The sequence below is a fragment of the Megascapheus bottae genome, chromosome X (genome assembly GCF_031878675.1).
Source record: "Megascapheus bottae isolate mThoBot1 chromosome X, mThoBot2.hap1, whole genome shotgun sequence".
NCBI classification, from domain to species: Eukaryota; Metazoa; Chordata; class Mammalia; order Rodentia; family Geomyidae; genus Megascapheus; species Megascapheus bottae.
In genome coordinates this window covers 26,854,880-26,875,446 of record NC_143547.1, presented here as the reverse complement: position 1 = coordinate 26,875,446, position 20,567 = coordinate 26,854,880, and the positions used below count along the sequence as shown (strand labels likewise).

Here is a 20,567-nt window from a genome sequence, read left to right as displayed (position 1 = left end):
TTCCAAGTAGAATGTGTTGAAGACACATCCAAACCACAGCACTATCCTTGGTCCAGACCTTGGCATAGACTCTTTCAGGAACTGAGCTCGTCTCCAGTACTTATGATGCTAGTGCTTGAGCCTCTCTGTTATGGCCCTCAATCACTCTGGCTCCTGTCATTTCTACTTCCTCCCCTATCTCTACCCTACCAACTCTTTCCCAGGTGGACTCAAAAATCTACGTCTAAAAGGGACTCCAAATAATTGGATTTGCTTTACACAATAGCAAATTAGATTCAGCCTTTACACCAGGCACCCTGTATCAAAGATCCATGCTCATGACAATGATGGGAAAAACCTTACATGCTATTTACTGAGTACAAAGCATGTGCTCTCCCCAAGCCAAGCCTTCTGCTTGCATGTTCCATGATGCATGTCAACTGGGTCTTGGTTCAAGGCACATACAGGAAGCCGTACAGGCAGTGAGAGACCATTCCAACAATTTCTCCAGTCCTTCCATCATGCTAAATTGGACTATTTCACAGCATGACTTCTGACATGACATCTTTTTGTGGAAATGACAAAAAGGGTGATCTTACTACCTTCCCCTGCACTGATCCAACATAGGAGGTCTCGGGTTCTTGTCACCCAGTATAGCACAGAACTGCTAGTCTAAAGAAGTCAGTACATAATTTGAGTAGTCTGCTTCCTTGACATGATTTGAGTAGTCTGCAACTCCATCTCTCCTCCAATCAGCAATAACTTCTTCCTGACAGATTCATTCATTGATTTCTTTTTTTTCTTTAATTTTAGAGATAGGATCTCATTACACTGCCCAGGATCCCTACTAATTGGATCTGCAGTTTTGTGCCTAGGTACTACATACTTAATCCATGTTTCTAAATAAACCTTATTGTAATATGCATACTCCCTTCTATTTATTTATTTATTTATTTGTTTGTTTGTTTAGTTTTGCCAGTCCTGGGCTTGAGCTCAGGGCCTGAGCACTGTCCTTGGACTTTCTCAAGGCTAGAGCTCTACCACTTGAGCCTCAGCACCACTTCCAGCTTTTTTCTATATATGTGGTACCGAGGAATCGAACCCGGGTCTTCATGCATGCTAGGCAAGCACTTTAACCACTAGGCCAAACTCCCAGCCCCCTTTTAAAGGATAACTTTTATCAGTCAAAAACCTCTCAAGGAGCCAGGCTCCGGTGGCTCACAGCTGTAATCCTGGCTCTCTGGAGGTTGAGATTTCAGGGTCATGGTTCAAAGCCAACCTGGGCAGGAAAAGTCAGGGAGACTCTTACCTTCAGTTTACCAGCAAAAAGCAGGAAATGGACCTGTGGTTCAAGTTGTAGAGTGCTAGCCTTAAGTGCAAAAGCTAAAGGACAGTGTCCTGGGCTCTGAGTTCAAGCTCTGGTACTTGCATGTGCGCATACATGGGCAGGCACACACACACACACACACACACACACACACACTTCAGGGAAAGATGACAGCTATCTGAAGAATGATAGGGAAACCATCACTATATGTCCATACTGCACCATTAAGAATGCACAGCCATCTGTATTTATATCCAAAATAAAGGAAGACGTCTGCCCAGGGACATCTTCCAAAGCATCTAATGTAGGAAGGCTGAATCACATCTAATTTCTTATCACCATGCTCACTCCCTGTGTTCCTCAGGCTTGCCTGGTAACGAGAACGATTGGGACACCTGTCAAAAACACAGAATTCTTGGCCCCTACTGGACCTCCCTATCCAGAATTTTTAAGTGCCTAGGGATATATATATATATATATATATCACTACATATACTATGTATATATGTATGTATGCATATATGTATGGCATGTGTGCGTATGTGTGTGTGTGAAAGAGAGAGAGACAGAGAAACAGAGACTTGAACTCAAGGCCAGGGCACTGTCCCTGAGCTTATTCACTCAAGGCTACTGCTCTATCATTTAAGCCATTAACTCCACTACTGGAATTTTTGGTGCTTAATTGAAGATGAGAGTCTCCCAAAGTTCCCTGACTGGGCTGCCTTCAAACTAGGCTTCTCAGATCTTAGCCTCCTAAGTAGCTAGGATTTCAGGTGTGAGGCACAGGTGCCCAGCTAGGATCTATATTTTTATAGTACTCTGAAGGTTTTGGCCATCAGTCAAGTTTGAAATACATTGCTCATTGTACATCCAATTTTTTTCTTTCTGTCTGTCTCTGTTTCTCTCTCTCTCTTCTCACTAAATCTCTCACTGCCTACTGGAGTTTGGATTTGGAAGAAAGCTAGGGTACCCATAAAGAGCATGCTCTTTGCCAAGCCCCTTCCCTTTCAGGCCCTTATTCTTGTTGGAAAATAGAATCGTTCTACTAGATCACCTAATCATTCGGGCCATCATTTGCATTTGTCTAGATGGGCTGTGCAATTAACATTATGCCTCCTACAATTTTTTGCCAGTCCTGTGGCTTGAACTCAGGGCCTGGCCACTGTCCTTGGACACTATTTTTTCTGCTCAAGGCTAGGGCTCTGTCACTTGAGCCACTGCACCACTTCTGGCTTTTTCTGCAGGGCTTCCTGCATGCTAGGCAAGCACTCTACCACTAGGCTATGCTCCTGGTCTCCGCACAACTGTGGCAGGCCAACCATGTTCTCATGCTTTTCAGGCTTCAATGTCCACCCTCTATGGGTCACTTCCATACCGATGCCTACCAATGGGTCACCTTTGAATAATGCACATCTGTGATGAATAATCAACTCCAAAGCCTGGACACTGTGCTTCCCTAGGTTTGACATATTCTACCTCTGCCCCCTTCCCCAATTTCTATCCCTCACCTAGGCTTTTAGTTCCCCTCCCAGGAGTTTCTCCTCTCTTCTTTCTGTCTACCATCTTCCCCCATCTCCTAGGGGGTCTCTCTTCTACCACCCACCCAGTGCCCACCTCCACATCTTCTCCAGAAGAGTCTGTCCATGCCCTCCACAAGACCTTAACATCCTTTCTCCCCCTGGGCGGGGGTCTCTCTCACATGGCTGTAGGGCCTGCCTAGTCCTTTCCTGCGCTGCCCTTCACAAAGACTCCTGGACCGGGTGGTTCGGCGCTATGCTGAGGTAGCAGATGCTGGCAGCATCTTCATGGAACACTTCACTGACCGTGACAAACTTCGCCTTCTCTACACGTTGGCTGTCAATGCGCATCCCATCCTCCTCCAGGTATTTGATGACTTTCACAAGTCCTCCATGGTGGGGGGCTACTTTGGACTTGCAGAGGTCCACTGTGGGCTGAGCCCTCTGACCATTTCCTGCATGCATACCTTGGAGCCACAAATCCAATGCTAGTACCTTTGTGGGGTTCCATGACCATGGGATAGCTTTTGCAACATGAAAGGGCTTTGAGTGCTGTAGAGGAGAGAGATATGGCTAGGCACATGTGGCAGATGCCTATTCTGATGAGGCAGTCCCAAAGGGCTTTGTGAAGGAGGGAGTTTTTTTTTTTGCCTTGTGTGATTTCTTTTTTGTGAAACTTTTTATAAAGGTAATATACAGAGGAGTTCTACTTACATAAGTCCAGCAATGAATACATTTCTTTTTTGAGATAGTTGCCCCTTCCCTTTCTCTCTCTGAGTTTTTCCCTCCCGTCCCTACCCACAAGTTGTACAGTTCATTTTTCACATTGTGTCTAGCTATTTGGTGGTCGATGGCAGATAAAGAGGCTCACAGACTTTCCTACCCTGGCTACAACCCTCAAATTTCAGCTTCCTGAGTAGCTAGTGTTACAGGCATGAGTCACCAGCACCTGGGTTGAACTGTTATTTTTTTAAACATTTTTTCTTTTCAATAAGCTCTTAAATGGGGCCTACATTATTTTCCTCATAATCTCTTTTAAGCAGCGATACATGTGAAATCTCAAAGACTAGTTGTCCTTTTGCAATGATACCATTCTCCCACATATTCTCTGGAATCCTGAGTACTGCTGAAAATCATGGCTGATCCATCAGCATTCCATACCTTGTTTGGAAAAACTGCATAGTGCACAGACATGACAGCATCACTCTTCCTAAATCTATCCATCTGCAATAGAGTTTGTTTTTTAATGGGGAAGATCAGAGGGGTGTTGCCAGTATTCAAGATGCATAAAAATGATGGAGAGACACTTAGCTGGTGGAATTGGAAACCAGTTGCCAGTGCAAAGCTGATTTTTTTTCCTGTGAGTTTTCAGTGAGAATTAGAGAGTCCTATTGCTGAGATTTTTCTCTCTCTTTCTCTGTCTGTTCCTCTGGCTTGACAGATCTTCCCTGGAGCAGAAGGGTGGCCATTGCCCAAGTATCTGGGTTCCTGTGGCAGATTCCTTGTCAGCACCAATACTAGACCCCTACAAGAATTCTACGATGCACCCCCAGACCAGGCAGCTGACCTTGCCTACCAGCTCCTTGGTGTTCTGGAGTCTCTGAGAAGCAATGACTTGAACTATTTCTTCTACTTCACCCATGTTGACGCAGCCATGTTTGGCATCTTCAGCAATGGGCATCTGTTCATCCGGGATGCTAGTGCGTTGGGCGTTATCGACAAGCTGGAAGGTACTCAGCATGGGCCTGGCTAAGCAGCTGTCAAGAGGGAGAATTCAGGGGGACAGGAACTAAGCAGGGATGACCCACAGTCACCCTGATGGACCTTTGTGTACTACAGTGAGAACAATGTGACTGATGTAAATGTCCTTCCACACATTTGCATGTCTATTTCAGACCCCATTTCCAAAGGGGAAGTAGACTTGACTTTGTCCACGGGGGTAATGTCCATGGTGGCATGGTCCCAAGAGTACAAACCCAGGGCAGTTGCTGCCATCTAATTGAATCTGTGGGGCCCAACACACACACACACACACACACACAAACACACACACACACACACACACACACACACACACACACACACCTTCCTGGCCTATCTCCCCCTCAGAGTCTTTCTCATCCGATGCTTTTAGCTCTTCTCTGAAACTTAAATATCTGCCTGATTCACTGGTATGTTTTGTAATCCATGTTGGCACATTATCTTTTTATAAAGCTTTCAAATGAAAAAGCATGGAATTCAATGAGGTGTATGAGTGAATCATGTTTCTCACTATGTGCAAATGCTCACTGGCTCTAGAATCCTCTAAACATTTCAATTTCAATTTCTCATGGTGAGCAAATTTTCTGAGCCCTAGGTTTGGCTCCATCCTTTTCCTTCCTTCTTTGCTTTCTTTTTTTTGCCTTTGTTTCTTATTTCTTTCATCGTCTATCAACCTATCTATCTATCTATCTATCTATCTATCTATCTATCTATCTATCTGACATTACCAGGCTTTAAACTCAGCCTCAATCTTTCTAGGAAGGCATTGTACCACTTGAGATAAATCCTTAGTCCCTTGTTTCCCATTTCTGATTTTGTTTATATAAAGAAATCTATGAAGATAGAAAAAGGAAACCATTCCTCGTTTTCTGATTAGCTTTTACTAAGAAGCAACAAATTGGAAGAAATAAGCATAATCTGGCTTACCTGTTTTTCCTTCTGACTTTGAACTGTAACTGCTAAATGAAAGCACTTGGAACCATTTCCTTAGTTGTCAAATTCAGTAATAGTGGAATTAGCACAATCTGGATATGACCTCGACAGTTCTAAGCTCAACTTCTGGTAGAGGTAAAAGGGTTTAATGTGTTCTCAGGCCATAGTGTTCTTGGGTCCTAAATCTGGGCTGAGAGACTAAACCATTTGACTTACCAATTCTCATCAGTAGTGCACCCTCTGAGAACGGGTTGTAAAGCATGTTATGTTTCCATTTCTCTTTCCAGGCAGCCAAGCAATCCCCAGAATGGAAGAAAATCAAGACCTTTTTAGCTGTCTTGTTTCTGGTTGCCAGGCCCAGCTGCTGCCCTCTTGTGACAATATCCCTGACAAGCATAGTATGGTGCTCGTGTGCCAGCAATTGTTACCTCAACTTCTCCAGGGCAAATTTCCCTCTCCGGTACAGGTGGAGATCAACTCTGCTCTTGCCCAGTGTGGACAAACCATCCTCCCAGACTCAGAAGTCCTTGGAGCTGCCAGTCGACTGAAGGACATCTTGAGACCCCTGAGAACCTGTGACCCCAGGTTTGCCTACCGCTACCCAGACTGCAAGTACAATGACAGATTCTGAGGGGCTGGAGCCTAGCTGACATGAGGGGACAATATGCTTGGCCCTATGTGTCCCTAGTTGAGTGATCTTCCGAGTGGAATGAAGCGGCTCCATCTGAAACACTGAAGAACTGAGGTACACTAACTAGAGAAAGAAGTTGTGTGGCATTAAGCAATCACACCCCCCCCACACACACACACGCTGGTGGGACATCATAGCAAAGTTCTAGGTAGACATCAGAAGATCCAGAAGTGGCTACACACTCTCTCATCTTTGACGCTTAATTTCCTCTGTTCTCTACTGGACTCGTGAAACTGACAGAACAGAGACATGTGAAGGGCCTGAGGATACCTGCTTACCACCTGCAGCTCAGCTGGTTACAAGTATTTTCCAGAAGCATGCCCAGGAGTGCTGAATGAGAAAAGCATGCAAGTCAGGAGGCTTGTGTGGAAGGAATGCAGGGTGAAATTGAGGCTTTGGAAGAAGAGGACAGATTGAGATTTCAGACAAGGAGGCCTACTCTCTGCTCCTGTCAACCCTTCCATTTTTCCCTTACCATCATGGCGTGAGGAGACAAGTCCCAGGGGATATGGCCACCAAGACCTACTCCTGAGCCATGTTCTAGGTGCCCCAAATCCCCCAACACAACTCCAGAAGCATCTCAAAGCCTAGGAAGAAGACAGAGATAAGAGAAAGTGGCCAGTGTGTTTGTCAAGGTCGAATAAGAGGCAGGTGTTAGCCAGGAGCTGGTGTGTCATGCCTGTAATCCTAGCTACTCAGGAAGCTGAGATCTGAGGATCACAGTTCGAAGCCAGCCCAAGTAGAAAAGTCCATGAGCCTCTTATCCCCAATAAACTCCTCAGAAAAAGCCAGAAGTGACACTGTGGATCAAGTCGGTAGAGTGCTAGCCTTGAGCAAAAGAGATTCAGGAACAGTGCCCAGGCTCTGAGTTCAAGCCCCAGGACTGGCAAAAAAAAAAAAGCAGGTGTCAATGAGTGAGAATTTTCTTAGGGACAACACAATGGGAAAGAAGAGGAAGAAATAATTAGAGAAGCTAGATGGATAGTCAGTGTATCCTTGAGGCAAAGTCAGTCACCAAAGGAGCTCTGTGTCCCACAAACAGACCCCTCTTAGTATTCCTTATTCCCTCTCTAGCCACAGCAAGAACCATAGCCTGCTCTCTCCACACCACATGCTCCACTGTATGATTCTAAGAGACCCACGAATTTTCACTCAGATTTAGCTTTCTATGTCATCATCATCATCATCATCATCATCATCATCATCATCATCATCGTTTTGCCAATCCTGGGGCTTGAACTCAGAGCCTGGGCACTGTCCTTAAGCTTCTTTTTTTCAAGGCTAGTGATCTGCCACTTGAGCCACAGCATCACCTTTGGCTTTTTCTGTGTGTGGTACTGAGGAATCAAACAAGGCAAGCACTCTACCACCAGGCCACACTCCCAGCCCCTCTATGTCATTATTTTTTTTAATTAAGCTATGAGCTGAACTCATAGTCTGTAATCCTAGTTACTCAGGAGACAGACATCTGGAGGATCATGGTTTGAAGCTAGCCTGGGCAGAAAAGTCTGTAGGATTCCATCTTCAAAATCGCCAGTCAAAACCTGGGCTAGAGGCATGGCTCAAGTAGTAGAGCACTAGCCATGATCAAGAAAGCCAAGTGAACACAAGGCCCTGAGTTCAAATCCTGATACCAGTATACATATTTAAAAAATGCTAAGGTCGACTAATAGAATATTTTTTACTCAAAAATTAGTTTGTGTTATGCATTTTAAATGAAATATTTAGCTACACTGAATGTGGTATACTATTTCTCTGGTCCTTTGAACAGTAGTGAGAGACTTTTCTACACTTCTCCCAGTTCCCTGACAGCCTTCTACCACCAGGGACTTTTCAGTCTGCCTTGTCTTTTCCACCTTGGAATCAACATCTTGAAGATCAGAATTGCCTGGCATAATGGGCCTCACATACAGATGGAGAAACTGAGGCCAGAAGAATAACAATGATTTGTTGGAATAGTTTCAGACCTCTTTCTATCAGTCCAAACCTTCTTGCCTTCCTCATCAGCATTCGACTCTCATTTTGTGCTATCCAGTTCTAAACCCTTCACTCACATTTACCAAAAGGTCTTATTTTGTGATGTATAAGGTGACTTTTTGTGTCTGACTTTTGTCAACTCCACTTATTTCCCCATGGCAACCATGACAGGGAGGAAAACAGGCCAAGGTGATGGACAAATGACTCTGACTGCCTAAAAACCTTTAGAACAATTACCTTCTAGCTGGCCCTCGAAGGTAAATTGTGATCACTCTTCTCCTCTGAAGGATCATGGACCCTCTTTCCTGTAGGGTTTTATTTATTTATTCATTTATTTATTTATTTATTTTGGTGCAGTCCTAGGGCTTAAACTCAGGATTTACACATTGTCTCTGAGGTTTTGTGCTCAAGGCTAGTTTGGCTTTACCAGTTGAACCATGGCTCAAGTTCCAGCTTTTTGGTAGCTTATTGTAGATAAGAGGCATTGGATTACAGGCTAGGGTGCCCACCCCCCCCATCTCAGTGTCAGACTCCACACCAGAATCCAGAACAAGGTCCTCTGCCTCCAGACCCTCCTGAGTTGCATAGAGAACTAAGATGCCACAGGTACCTTCTAGTACACAGGCCAGGTCTAGCCTGTCTAGGGAAACAAATACATGTGGATGGATGGATAGATAGATAGATTACTTATATAGATTACATATATAAATATGTAAATAAAATATATTTCCCCAGATAGGCTAGAATACATATATAATTATACATAAATGTGTTATATATTTTATATATAATGTTTTCTTCTCCTCCTCGTGCTTGAACTTTGGGCCTGGGCGCTGTCCCTGGGCTCCTTTTGCTCAAGGCTAGCACTTTACCAACTTGAGCCACAGTACCACTTCTGGCTTCTTCTGAGTAGTTTATCGGAGATAAAAGTCACATGGACTTTCCTGCCCAAGCTGGTTGGGTTTTATTGTTGTTGTTTTGGTTTGGTTTTGTTTTTCACTTTTTTTTTGGTCATGGGGCTTGAACTCTGGGCTTGGGTGCTGTCCCTGAGCTCTTCAGCTCAAGGCTACCACCCTATCCCTGGAACCACAGTCCCACTTCCCATTTTCTAGTAATTAATTCGAAATAAGAGTCTCATATTCTTTAGTGCTGGGGCTGGCTTTGAACCTTGGTCCTCAGATCCCAGCCTCCTAGGATTACAGTCATGAGCCACCAAGCCTGGCCCAAGCTGGTTTTGAACAGTGATACTCATATCTCCGCCTCCTGAGTAACTAGGATTATAGGTGTGGGCCACCAGTGTTCAGCCAGGAATATTTTTTTCCTATTGCAAAATGTTTGCACATGATCAGTGGTTTTGAGAGAGGTCCTCAGAGAATCCATTATGCCCACCTCAAAGACCTCCAGACCTCTCCTCTAGACTAATCACCTGAAACTCTGGGAAGTGTGCCTTCAATACCGTGTTGCCCCTGGAGCTACTAAGTCTGGGCAAGAAATGTAGCCCCAGATCCCCTCTGCATCACGGCAAAGAGTATTTATGCAACATTGATTTCATGGAATCCTAGTAGACAGCAAAGAACAAAATCACCCAAGCATCCTTGGGAAGCTGTTGAGAGATTGGGGTTTTGTACAAATCAGAATCAAACTCTTTTTATTTGTGCAGCTGTATTCACAGCTGCAGTGAAGGCCAAGAGCTAATGAAGCCAGGGCAGATAGAGAATAGGTACGGTCTACATATGCTTTGGAATGACCTAGAAATAGCTGCCAGCTAGTGGCTTCTCACAGGATTGCAAAGGCTTGGAAGTCCCTTTGCTCATATACATTCAGGATAGAGCAAATGTTTTATTCTTGGCCACATGGCTGAAAATCATAGGCTCCTCACAGGCACTTCTTTTAGTGTGCATCCCTCTCACCCCTGCCCTCTGCTGATTGACTCTTCCCTTGAGGTCACATCCTTCCTAGGATATATTCATAACTCGTCACTGTATTTGGCAAGATGTGACAGACCAACTGTATTGGCCCACTGAACTGTTAGTTTTGATGAACAATTCTCATTCTAGAACTCTCTACCAAGCTGGTCAATATTCTGCTGGGCCTATATCACAGTCTAACTTCCCTCTTCCCATTCTACTTCTTCTATATCCTTTATACAAGGGTTGAAATACCTGTAGTGGGCTGAATAGCCATATGCAGAAAGCTATGTCCATATCCTGACCTAGAGCTATGACCATTACCTTCTATGATGCTGGGCAGTGGTGACTCATGCCTATAATCCTAACTATGCAGGAGGCTGAGTTCTAAGGATCACCATTCAAAGCTAGCCTGGGAACAAAAGTCCCTACAACTCTTATCTCCAATTAACCAATAGAAAACCGGAAGTGGTGCTGTGGCTCAAGGGGTAGGGTGGTAGCCTTGAGCTGAAATGCTCAGGGACAACACCCAGGTCCAGAGTTCAAGCCCCACACCCAAATAAAAAAAAAACCTGATGTGGCATAAGATGTGATTAAGGATCATTCATGATGTGAGATTATCTTGGATTATCCAGATAGGCCATAAATGCCAATCCATGTGATCTCTGTGTGTGCTTATGTGTGTGTATGTATGCTCATGAGTGCACATGCATGTATATGTTGGTCTTGAGTCTTGAACTCAGGGCCTTAAATTCTTCTTAGCTTTTCCTCTCAAGGCTGACACTCTCTCACTTGAGCCACAGCTCTACTTCCAGGGATTTTTTAAATATATTTTTTGATTATTATTGTAAAGGTGATATACAGAGGGGTTACAGTTACATAAGTCAAGTAATGAGTTCATTGTTTTAAGTGTCACCCCTTTTCCTTACTCTCTCCCAGTTTTTCCCTCCAATCTCTACCCACTAGTTGTATAGTTCATTTTCAACATAGTGTCCAGTTGAGTATCATTACTGCATTGCTTCATCCCAAAGAAACATAGTTTGCATGGCTCCCTCATGTGCAGTAACTGAAATGTGTCTACAAGGAAACAACTGGATGATAACTGACACTTACTTTCAGGGTTTTTTGCGGGGGCGAGGGGGGTGTTGCTATTATTGTTGTTGTTTGTTTTCTTGCTTCACTGGACCCTACTTGCCCAAGCTGGCTTCAAACAGTGATCTTCAGATCTCAGCCTTCTGGAGAGCTAAGAGTGCAGGCATGAGCCGCTCATTGCTGCCTAGCCAATTTATGTATTCTTCCAAAAGAAAAGTAGAAGGTATTTTGAGGCAAAAAAAAAAAGAAATAAGACTCATTGTGAAGAAAGAGGTTGAGATTGGTGTGGTCAGTTATAAACCAAAGAACTCCAGCAGCCACCAGAAGCTGAAAGGCGTAAGAAATGGATTTTCCTCCAAGGTCTCCAAAGACAATATGATCCTAATAACATCTTGATTTCAGCCCACTGAACCTGACTTCATCATTTTAGTCTCCAGAATTGTGAGGGGTGGGAATAGGGGGTGGGGATATTGTTTTGAGCCACTGAATGTCTAATAATGTGCCACAGCACCTATAAGAAATGAATACACATTTGAAAGTCCATCTCAATATCTGCTTCCTGAGAAGCCATTTTACAACAATCAACTGCAGCCTATTGGGATATAGTCAATAGAAAGATCTGACATCAGATCTATGCCTCATTGAAGGTGCTGTCTGAGTCCTCCCTTGACCCAGAGCTTTGCCTGACAGGCTGGCCCTGGAAGATCACTTTTTGAACCTCTTCTCTGAGATTTTGAGCCACAAATCTGTGCTACATTTAGTTCTGTGTCCCACCTTCCTAGCCAGTTAGGAACAGTGGTGACATGGGGACAGTTTGTTTTCCCCATAGCAACACAGGACTGGATACAGAGCCAATGCAGGAAAAATGTTCCTGCTAAACAGTAATTGCATTCTTCTGCCTTTTGCGGGTGGGCCTACACCCGCCATACATAGGATAGTGTTTCTTCCTCTCAACAGCCAGAAGATGGGTGAGTCAGCACTCAAGAGATTTCAGGCAGAACACAACCATCATTCTGTATCCTTACTTCCCTGAAATTTTTTTTATATTTTTTATTGTAATTAGTAAAAGGGTTACATGATATTTGCCAGATAGAAGGTGCATTAATTCACATATATTGATACCCTTTCACATGTCTTGGTCCCCATTACCCTCCACTCCACCTCCCCCCCCCCGTCTTGGTTTTTCCCCCTTCCCTATCCAATTTCAAATAACCAAATACAAATAAATCCAACGTATCAAATAACAAAGTGAGATACATCTCCTGCTTTCCTAGTACTTTTCTGTACAATCTGATTACATGAGCCTGAACAGTTCTTTTAATGTTGAAATAAAAACTGTTGAATTTGTGCATTTTGTCCTGTTTTTTTTTGACAGTACTAGGATTTAAACACAGAATTCTGTGGTCGCTAAGAAGGCATCATGCCATTTAAACTATGTCTTTTTTAAGTTAGCCCTTCTTGATCTGGTTATATTTTTTTTGCCAGTTTTGGGGCTTGAATTCAGGGCCTGAGCACTGTCCTTGGGCTCTGTCAAGGTTAGAACTCTACCACTTCAGCCTTCTGGCTTTTTCTATGTATGTGGTTCTGAGGAATGGAACCCAGGTCTTCATGCATGCTAGGAAAGCACTGTACCACTAGACCAGACTCCCGGTGGCCTGCTCTGATTATTTTTGAAATGGAGACTCACTTTGTTCCAGGATTATGACAGGCATGTGCAATCTTACCCAGTTATCAGTTGAAAGGGGTCTCAGAAACTTTTCTGCATGGACTGGCTTTGAACTGTGATCATTCCAATCTTTGCCTCCTAAGTAGCTAGGATTACAGACATACCAGAATTACAGGCATGAGTCAGCCACTGGTAGCTGTTGAGTTTGTGTTCATTTTGGGAGATATCCTAGAGCTCTGAAAATCAGACTCTTCTTGGTAAATTAATTAACATCTCTGAGCCCCATTTTTCATGTTTATAAAGTGAGTGTGAGGGGCCAGTAATTTGGCCTAGTGGTAGAGTACCTGCCTAGCATGCACGAAGACCCGAGTTTGATTCCTCAGTACCACATACATAGCAAAAAGCCAGAAGTGGTGCTGTGGCTCAAGTGGTAGAGCTCTAGCCTTGAGAACGCCCAAGGACAGTGCTTAGGCCCCGAGTTCAATACAGGACTGGCAAAAAATAAAAATAAAAATGGGTAGGAAAGATGTATCCTTGTAGGAATATTGTCCTGTTTAAATACTGTGATGTCTCACAAGAGGCTGTACATTCTCTATTTGAAGTCCAAGGTAGGAAAAGAGAGAAACAGCTCCCTCATGCAGATGAGCACAGCAGTATCTAAAACAGGACCCTGGTCCCTAACCCAGGTCACTACTCTAGCACAGAGGAGCCACCACAATGTTTGTGTTGCTAGACCATCTAAGAAAACCATGCGAGATTTTCTTGCTTTCCTCATTGAAATCTTGGGTCAATTATGAATGGCAGTTGAGAAGCCACTGGACACATCTCCCCAGCCTGGACCTCCACCAGGCTCAACAGCAAATGTCTGTTAGATTATATGCAGTCTTGGCCAATAATCACGCAAACATCCAGGTACAGGGAGCAAAGGAAGAAGTTTAGTGCCAGGGAAAAGAGAGACCAGTAGACCCCTTCTCACATATGTACACACGTGTGAAGAAGCACCAGCTATTGTATGGAGTGACCTATATAACCTGTGGTGTTTAGGAGGCAGAGAGGAGGTGGAGACTCTGGGGTGGACATGAGGATCAGAGCTTCATCGTGGAGGATTAGGCTTTATGGATACTGTCCAAATGGCAGACCTGAAGGTCAGCTGCCCCAGAGAAGTAAAGGGGCAAAAGGGTGGAGGCTAGCTACCTACTGCCTTAATGAAAGGGCCTAGTGTTGCTTGTGCAGGGAACACACCAAACTATGGGAGAGTAGGCCCCAGGAGCTACACCATCACCACGAGTCTCCTCACGGTGGGCGCTGGAGGCTCATGTCTAATCCTCACGACTCAGGAGGCTGAAATCTGAGGACTGTGATTCAAAGCCAGCTCAGACTCTTATCTTCATCAAACTACCAAAAAGCCAGAAGTGATGCTGTAGCTCAAGTGGTAGAGCACTAACCTTGAGCAAAAAGAAGTTCAGGGATGGTACCCAGGCTCTGAGTTCAAGTCCCAGGACCAGCACCAAATATATATATATATATATATATATATATATATATATATATATATATATATCCCTCAAGCCAGGGGTGTTGGGAGCCTGAAGTATATCCGTGCAAATTTTTCACTGGTTCCTAATGTTGGAGAGGGGACTGTTTGGGTTTTTGTTGTTGTTGTTGTTTTGTATTGGTGCTGGTCCTGAGGCTTAAACTCAGGGCCAGTGGACTATCCCTTTCTTTTTCTACACAACATTGGTGGTCTTACACTTGAGACACAGCTCCATGTCTGACTTTTTAGTGGTTAACTGAAGGTAAGAGTCTCACAGCCTTGAAGCCCAAGCTGGCTTCAAACCATGGTCCTCACATCTCAAGCCTCCTATGTAGCTAGGATTACAAGTACAAGCCTATATCCTTACTGACACCCAGCCTTTGTTGTAGATTTCTGCCCCTCTCTCCCACTTTGGGCCCTGTTGCCTACATATATTGGCACAGGTGCACTGACATGTACACAAGGATATGCTCCTTTATGTGAGAAGACCAACACGTAGTCAGGGGATCCTTGTGCTTGCAGATGTAATGACCTTCCAAGAAGGCAACTTAGATGAATGGACCAGCAAACTTAACCTGTGCAGTGGCTTACTCATTAGAACTCTTTGAAAAGGCATATAAGAAGACACAATACTGTCCTTCTTTAATGACTAAGGAATAGCTTCAGGCCTAGACTGTGACCCTAGGGCCAGTGTGGCATCAGAAAGCAGACATTAGTCTTTGGATCCTATTACAGCCCACACCCCTACCCCCCCAAAAAGTCAGTGTATTCAAGTCATTCTTTGCAGCAATGGTATTTATTGCAATTGAATAATGACTAAGACTAAGCAAATCATTTGCAACAGATACACATAGCCATTCATTGCAATTGCAAAACACAAGAAACAACCGAAAGGACAGCTGGGAATCAGTGGCTCACCCCTGGAATCCTAGCTACTCAGGAGGCTGAGATCTGAGGATCACACAGTTCACAGCCCAGGCACAAAAGCCCATGAGACTCTTTTTTTCATATTTTTATTGTAATTAATAGAAGGGTTACATTATATTCATCAGATAGAAGGTGCATTACTAAGCAAATATTGATACCCTTTCTCATGTCTTGGTCCCCATTTCCCACCCCCACCCCCGCCCTCATGAGACTCTTATCTCCAATTAACCACCAGAAAACAGGAAGTGGTGCTATGGCTCAAAAGTGATAGAGTGCTAGCCTTGAGCTCAGGGACAGCACCCAGGCCCAGAGTTCAAGCCCTACAACAACAACAAAACTAAACTAAACCAAACTAAAGGCCAGAATATAGGAGAAAGGTTGAATAAACTATGGACCAGCCATATGAATAGAGTGCCACACAGCTGTACAAATAAATGAAGAAACACTCTAGAAAATGAAATGAACAGTTCTCAGGATATAGGGCAAATAAAGAAGCAAAGCACCAAAAGGATATTTATAGGAATTGATAGGATATTTATGCAAAAAACAGAGTCAAGAAACTATTTGTGTGTGTGTTCATTTATAATGCTCTGAATTAGGTGCTATAAGGAAATGAAGGTAATTCTAGGAATGCATCTCTCAATAAGGCTTAATTATAGGCCAGAAGAAATGAAATGTAACTAAAGCTACAATTAGTAAATCATCCACATCAGTTGTTCATATTCTCCTATTACCCAGGGTAGGGTTGTGGGGAATGTTTGGTCATTGTGTTTGAACAATGTTCGTGTTGTTGTTTGTGTTCAGACATGAGGAGGACAGAGTGGCCTTGTTTTGTCTCAATCCATCATGATCACAGAATGCCCTTGTTTGATGTTGGCATTTTGAGAAATTGTTTATGTCCAAGGAGAACAAGAAGGCAGAGCTGCGTGGGCCAGGCCAGCAGTGAGTAACACAGAGGGCAGGGCCTGATAATGCCAGCCACTCCAGCTCACATGGGTGTTTTTTCTCCTTGAAACGAATAATGAAATTCAAATATCAGTGGTAATTTTTAGTACTTTGAGTAAGAAAGGCATTCACATGAGGGGAAGGTAGGTAAAATGTATAGAAGAATTCTGTACACTACTTTAAAACTTGTTTTAAAAAAATATACAAATAAAATAAATTGTCGGTCATGGGACTTGAACTCAGGGCCTGGGCACTGTTTCTGAACTTTGTTGTTCAAGGGAAACACTCTACTACTTTTTTTTTTATTTTGCTAGTCATGAGACTTGAACTCAGGGCCTGGAGCCTGAGCCCTGTCCTTGGACTTTTCTCAAGGCTAATGCTTTATCACCTGAGCCACAGCACCACTTCTGGCTTTTTTCTATGTATGTGGTACCAAAGAATCGAACCCGGGTCTTCGTGCATGCTAGGCAAGCACTCTACCACTAGGCCAAACTCCTGGCCCAACACTCCAGTACTTTGAGCCACAGCTCTTCTTCCAGATTTCTGGAAGTCTCGTGGACTTTCCTTCCAGGCCTTGCTTTGAACTGAAATCCTCAGATCGCAGCCACCTGATGAGCTAGGATTATAGGTATGATTCCAAATCAAAAAGTTTACACACACACACACACACACACACACACACACACACACACACACACACATCAATGCATAGAATGGAAATTCGTTCAGATAAATAGGCAGACATTGGGGCTGTACAAAATAAAATATATAGCTCAAAATACTGTAACATTCACTGTGTGATAACATGGTTCTGATGATGAGAAACACATGAAAATGGATTTGGATTTGAAAGAGGATCCAGGTCTCCCATGTGAGGCGTCACCTCAGGTAACACTTATACTCACTGAGTACAAGTATTCCTGAACTGTTGCCATCAGTACTGCTCTTTCTCTTCCTCATGTGTTTAATTTATTTGGGTTAATATCCCCTTATTGAGACCTGGGTTGACCCTTCTGTGCCAGGAGACAGTAAAGACCTAGGGTTTTCCCACACCTACATCTGATTCACCCCTTTCAGTATACAAACCATAGTGCCCTTTGTAGAGATGGGCATAGAGCATTAGACAAAACCCACTCACCCTCTCCTCTCCTCTCCTCATCATTTCCCACTGTCATCATTTACCCACATCTATCTTTCTGCTACTTGCCCATATCTGGAGCATCTCCCTGAAAAAAAATCACTTATTAAGGGGAACTGTGCCAAAAGTGAGTTCATGTTTGCCTTGTCAAAATAAGAAACATTTTTAATTTTTTAAATTTTTTTACCAGTCCTGGGCCTTGAACTCAGGGCCTGAACACTGTCCTTGGGCTTTTTCCTCAAGGTTAGCATTCTACCACTTGAGCCACAGCACCACTTCTGGCTTTTTTCTATGTATGTGGTAGTGAGGAATCGAACCCGGGTCTTCATGCATACTAGGCAAGCACTCTACCACTAGGCCAAACTCTCAGCCCCTAAAATTTATTTTTTAATGATCCTGCCTGAGGCAAGCCAAAAATTTTTTTTCAGAAAAAAAAAGAGGCTAGTCATGGAAACTTGGTGGAATATAATCCTATTGCAAAGCAATTTGGCCAAATTCATTAAAAGTCTCCAAAAGGATGTTACACTCTACCCAGTAAACTCCACTTCTGGGATTTTGTCCAAAGGAAGTCATCAGGAATGCAGAGAGATTTATGCACAGACTGCCTGTGAAAAATCATAAATGGAACATTTCTAACCCCTGCTGATTGAGAATAAGTGGAATTTTTAATAGGCATCCACTACAAGACAGGAGAAAATGAGATAGGAGAAAAATAGAAATATCATTTTAAAAGCTGGAAAACCAATAACTTAGGACCAACAGAACTGATTCTTAAAGTGGCTGCAAAGAAGGTTGAGAAGCAATCCAATTTATGCCATGAAGTCCTTCAAAAGGGAACTTCAGAACTGAAGGCACTTGATCCCTCAAGAAGTGGGGTTCAAGCAATACCTGAACACGGATGAGGCTTAAGTGACTATTTTCAAAAGCAACTAGGGGTCAGGGGCTGGTGGCTCACATCTGTAATACCAGCTACTCAGGAGGCTAAGATCTGAGGATCGCAGTTTGAAGCTGCCAGGGCAGGAAAGTCTGTCAGACTCTTGTCTTCTTTAATAAACTTCTCAGAAAAAGCCAGATGTGGTGCTATGGCTCATTATGGTTAGGAACTAGCCTTGAGCAAAAGAAGTTTAGGGACGACACCCAGGCCCATAGTTCAAACCCCAAGACTGACAAAACAAAAATAAAATCAGTTGGGTGTCTGGCTTATTTACTCTTTACAGCCAAGTAATGACCCATCAAGACAAACAAAAACTGAGAGATCTCTTCCCTGGAAAAAGACAATCATAGGCTCTTGGGCCCAGGGTGGGAAGATTAGGATGTCAGGTCACACTTAAGGCCTGTGTACACATGAACTGTGAATTTCCTACTCTTTGTTGCACTGGTAGGTTAAGAGAAATGGGTGAGTGAACCCCAGGGGGAAACAACCAAAAGACTATATAGAAATCTTCTCGGCCACTCACCCCGCCAAGTCCTCGCACTGAAGGTCACATTGGGCAAATCCGGCAGGTTGTGCAGTACACTGACTTATCTTTATAGTTGCCCACTCCTTTTGTTTTCTGTTCCTCCCCTCACCACCAATGTTATTTTTAAGTTATTTCAGACCTTCTGAAAAGCAAAAGGTGCAAATGACTCCCATATATTCTGTATTTGTATCCCAATCATTTGCTTTTTCTAAAAGAAAAAATCGTGTTTGCTTTATCATGTTCTCCCATTCTAGCCATTCTTTTCCTTTCTTCATTCTTTTCCTCTTTTTCTCCTTCTTTGTATTTCTCTGATTTCATGTGCACTTGCTCCTTTTGCACTCCCTTTTCGGGGAGCCATTTTAGAGAAGTTACAGATGTGCCCCTCAATACTTATTATCCTAGAAACAAACGTTCATGTAACCATATTATGATGATCAAAACCAGGGCATTAGCACTGGTACAACACTATGATTAATTACAGCCTTACTCAAATTTTATCAATTTCCCCCAAACTATCCTTCAAAGATTTTTTAAAAATATTTTATTGTAATTAATAAAAGGGTTACATGATATTTTCCAGATAGAAGGTGCATTAATTCACATACATTGATACCCTTTCACATGTCTTGGTCCCCATTTCCCTCCCCTCCACCCCCCATCTTGGTTTTTCCCCCTTCCCTATCCAATTTCAAGTAACCAAATACAAATATATCCAATATATCAGATAACAAAGTGAGATACTGTAACAATATGAGATAACCAAGGGACAGCAAAAGAGATGAGAGATAACATAGTACATTAAGGACAACAATTATTCATTATATGGCTTTTCTTTCAATATCCAAGAGGTCCTTTCATTTAGCTTCAAACTGTATGGCCTTATGTATCAAGATTTTGCTCTATTGCAAATCTCTGCTAGTAGAGCCCAAGGTTTCTACTAATTATGATGAATGAGGGAAACCATTGAGCCTAAATTCCTTTGAGTCTGGCTTACTTCACCTAATATGATTTTTTCTAAGTCTTTCCATTTCATAACAAATGGGGCAATGCCGTTTTTTCTGACAGCAGCACAGAATTCCATTGTGTACAAATACCACAACTTGTTGATCCACTCATCAACTGAGGGACATCTAGGTTGGTTCCATATCTTTGCTATGGTGAATAATGCTGCAATGAACATTGTTGTGCTAGTGGATTTAGTATGCCCTACTTTCTGGATGGTTGGGTAAATGCCAAGTAATGGAATTGCTGGGTCATAGGGGAGCTCTATGTTTAGCCTTTTGAGGAACTGCCATACTGCTTTCCATAGTGGTTGAATGAGTTTGCACTCCCACCAACAGTGTAGTAGTGATCCCTCCTGGCCACATCCCCTCCAGCATCTGTTATTAGTTTTCCTGATCCTGGCCATTCTAACTGGAGTGAGGTGGAATCTTAGTGTTGGTTTGATTTGCATTTCTTTTATGACCAGAGATGTTGAGCATTTCTTCATGTGTCTATAGGTCATTATTGTTTCTTCTTCAGAGAAGACTCTCTTTAAGTCTTTGGCCCATTTTTAATGGGATGGTTGTTATTTGGAGATTAGTTTTGGATTGATTCAATTTTTTGAGCTCTTGATATATTTTAGATATGAGGCCTTTGTCTGTTGTTTGGTTGGTGAAGATCTTCTCCCACTCTGTAGGCTTCCTAATTAATTTACTAGCTATGTCCTTTGCC

At 43.1% G+C, this 20,567-nt stretch overlaps 1 protein-coding gene across 1 annotated transcript in view; it reads left to right on the top strand.

Moving 5' to 3' along the window:
• Positions 1-7,088, top strand: part of Dipk2b (divergent protein kinase domain 2B) — a 36,688-nt gene extending 29,600 nt beyond the window's left edge. The window contains exons 3-5 of the mRNA XM_090325849.1: positions 3,016-3,189; positions 4,265-4,553; positions 5,805-7,088. Of these exons, the coding sequence (XP_090181975.1) occupies positions 3,016-3,189; positions 4,265-4,553; positions 5,805-6,148 (807 nt within the window). The 3' untranslated portion in view covers positions 6,149-7,088. The remainder of the gene's footprint in view (positions 1-3,015; positions 3,190-4,264; positions 4,554-5,804) is intronic.
• Positions 7,089-20,567: the final 13,479 nt, after the last annotated feature.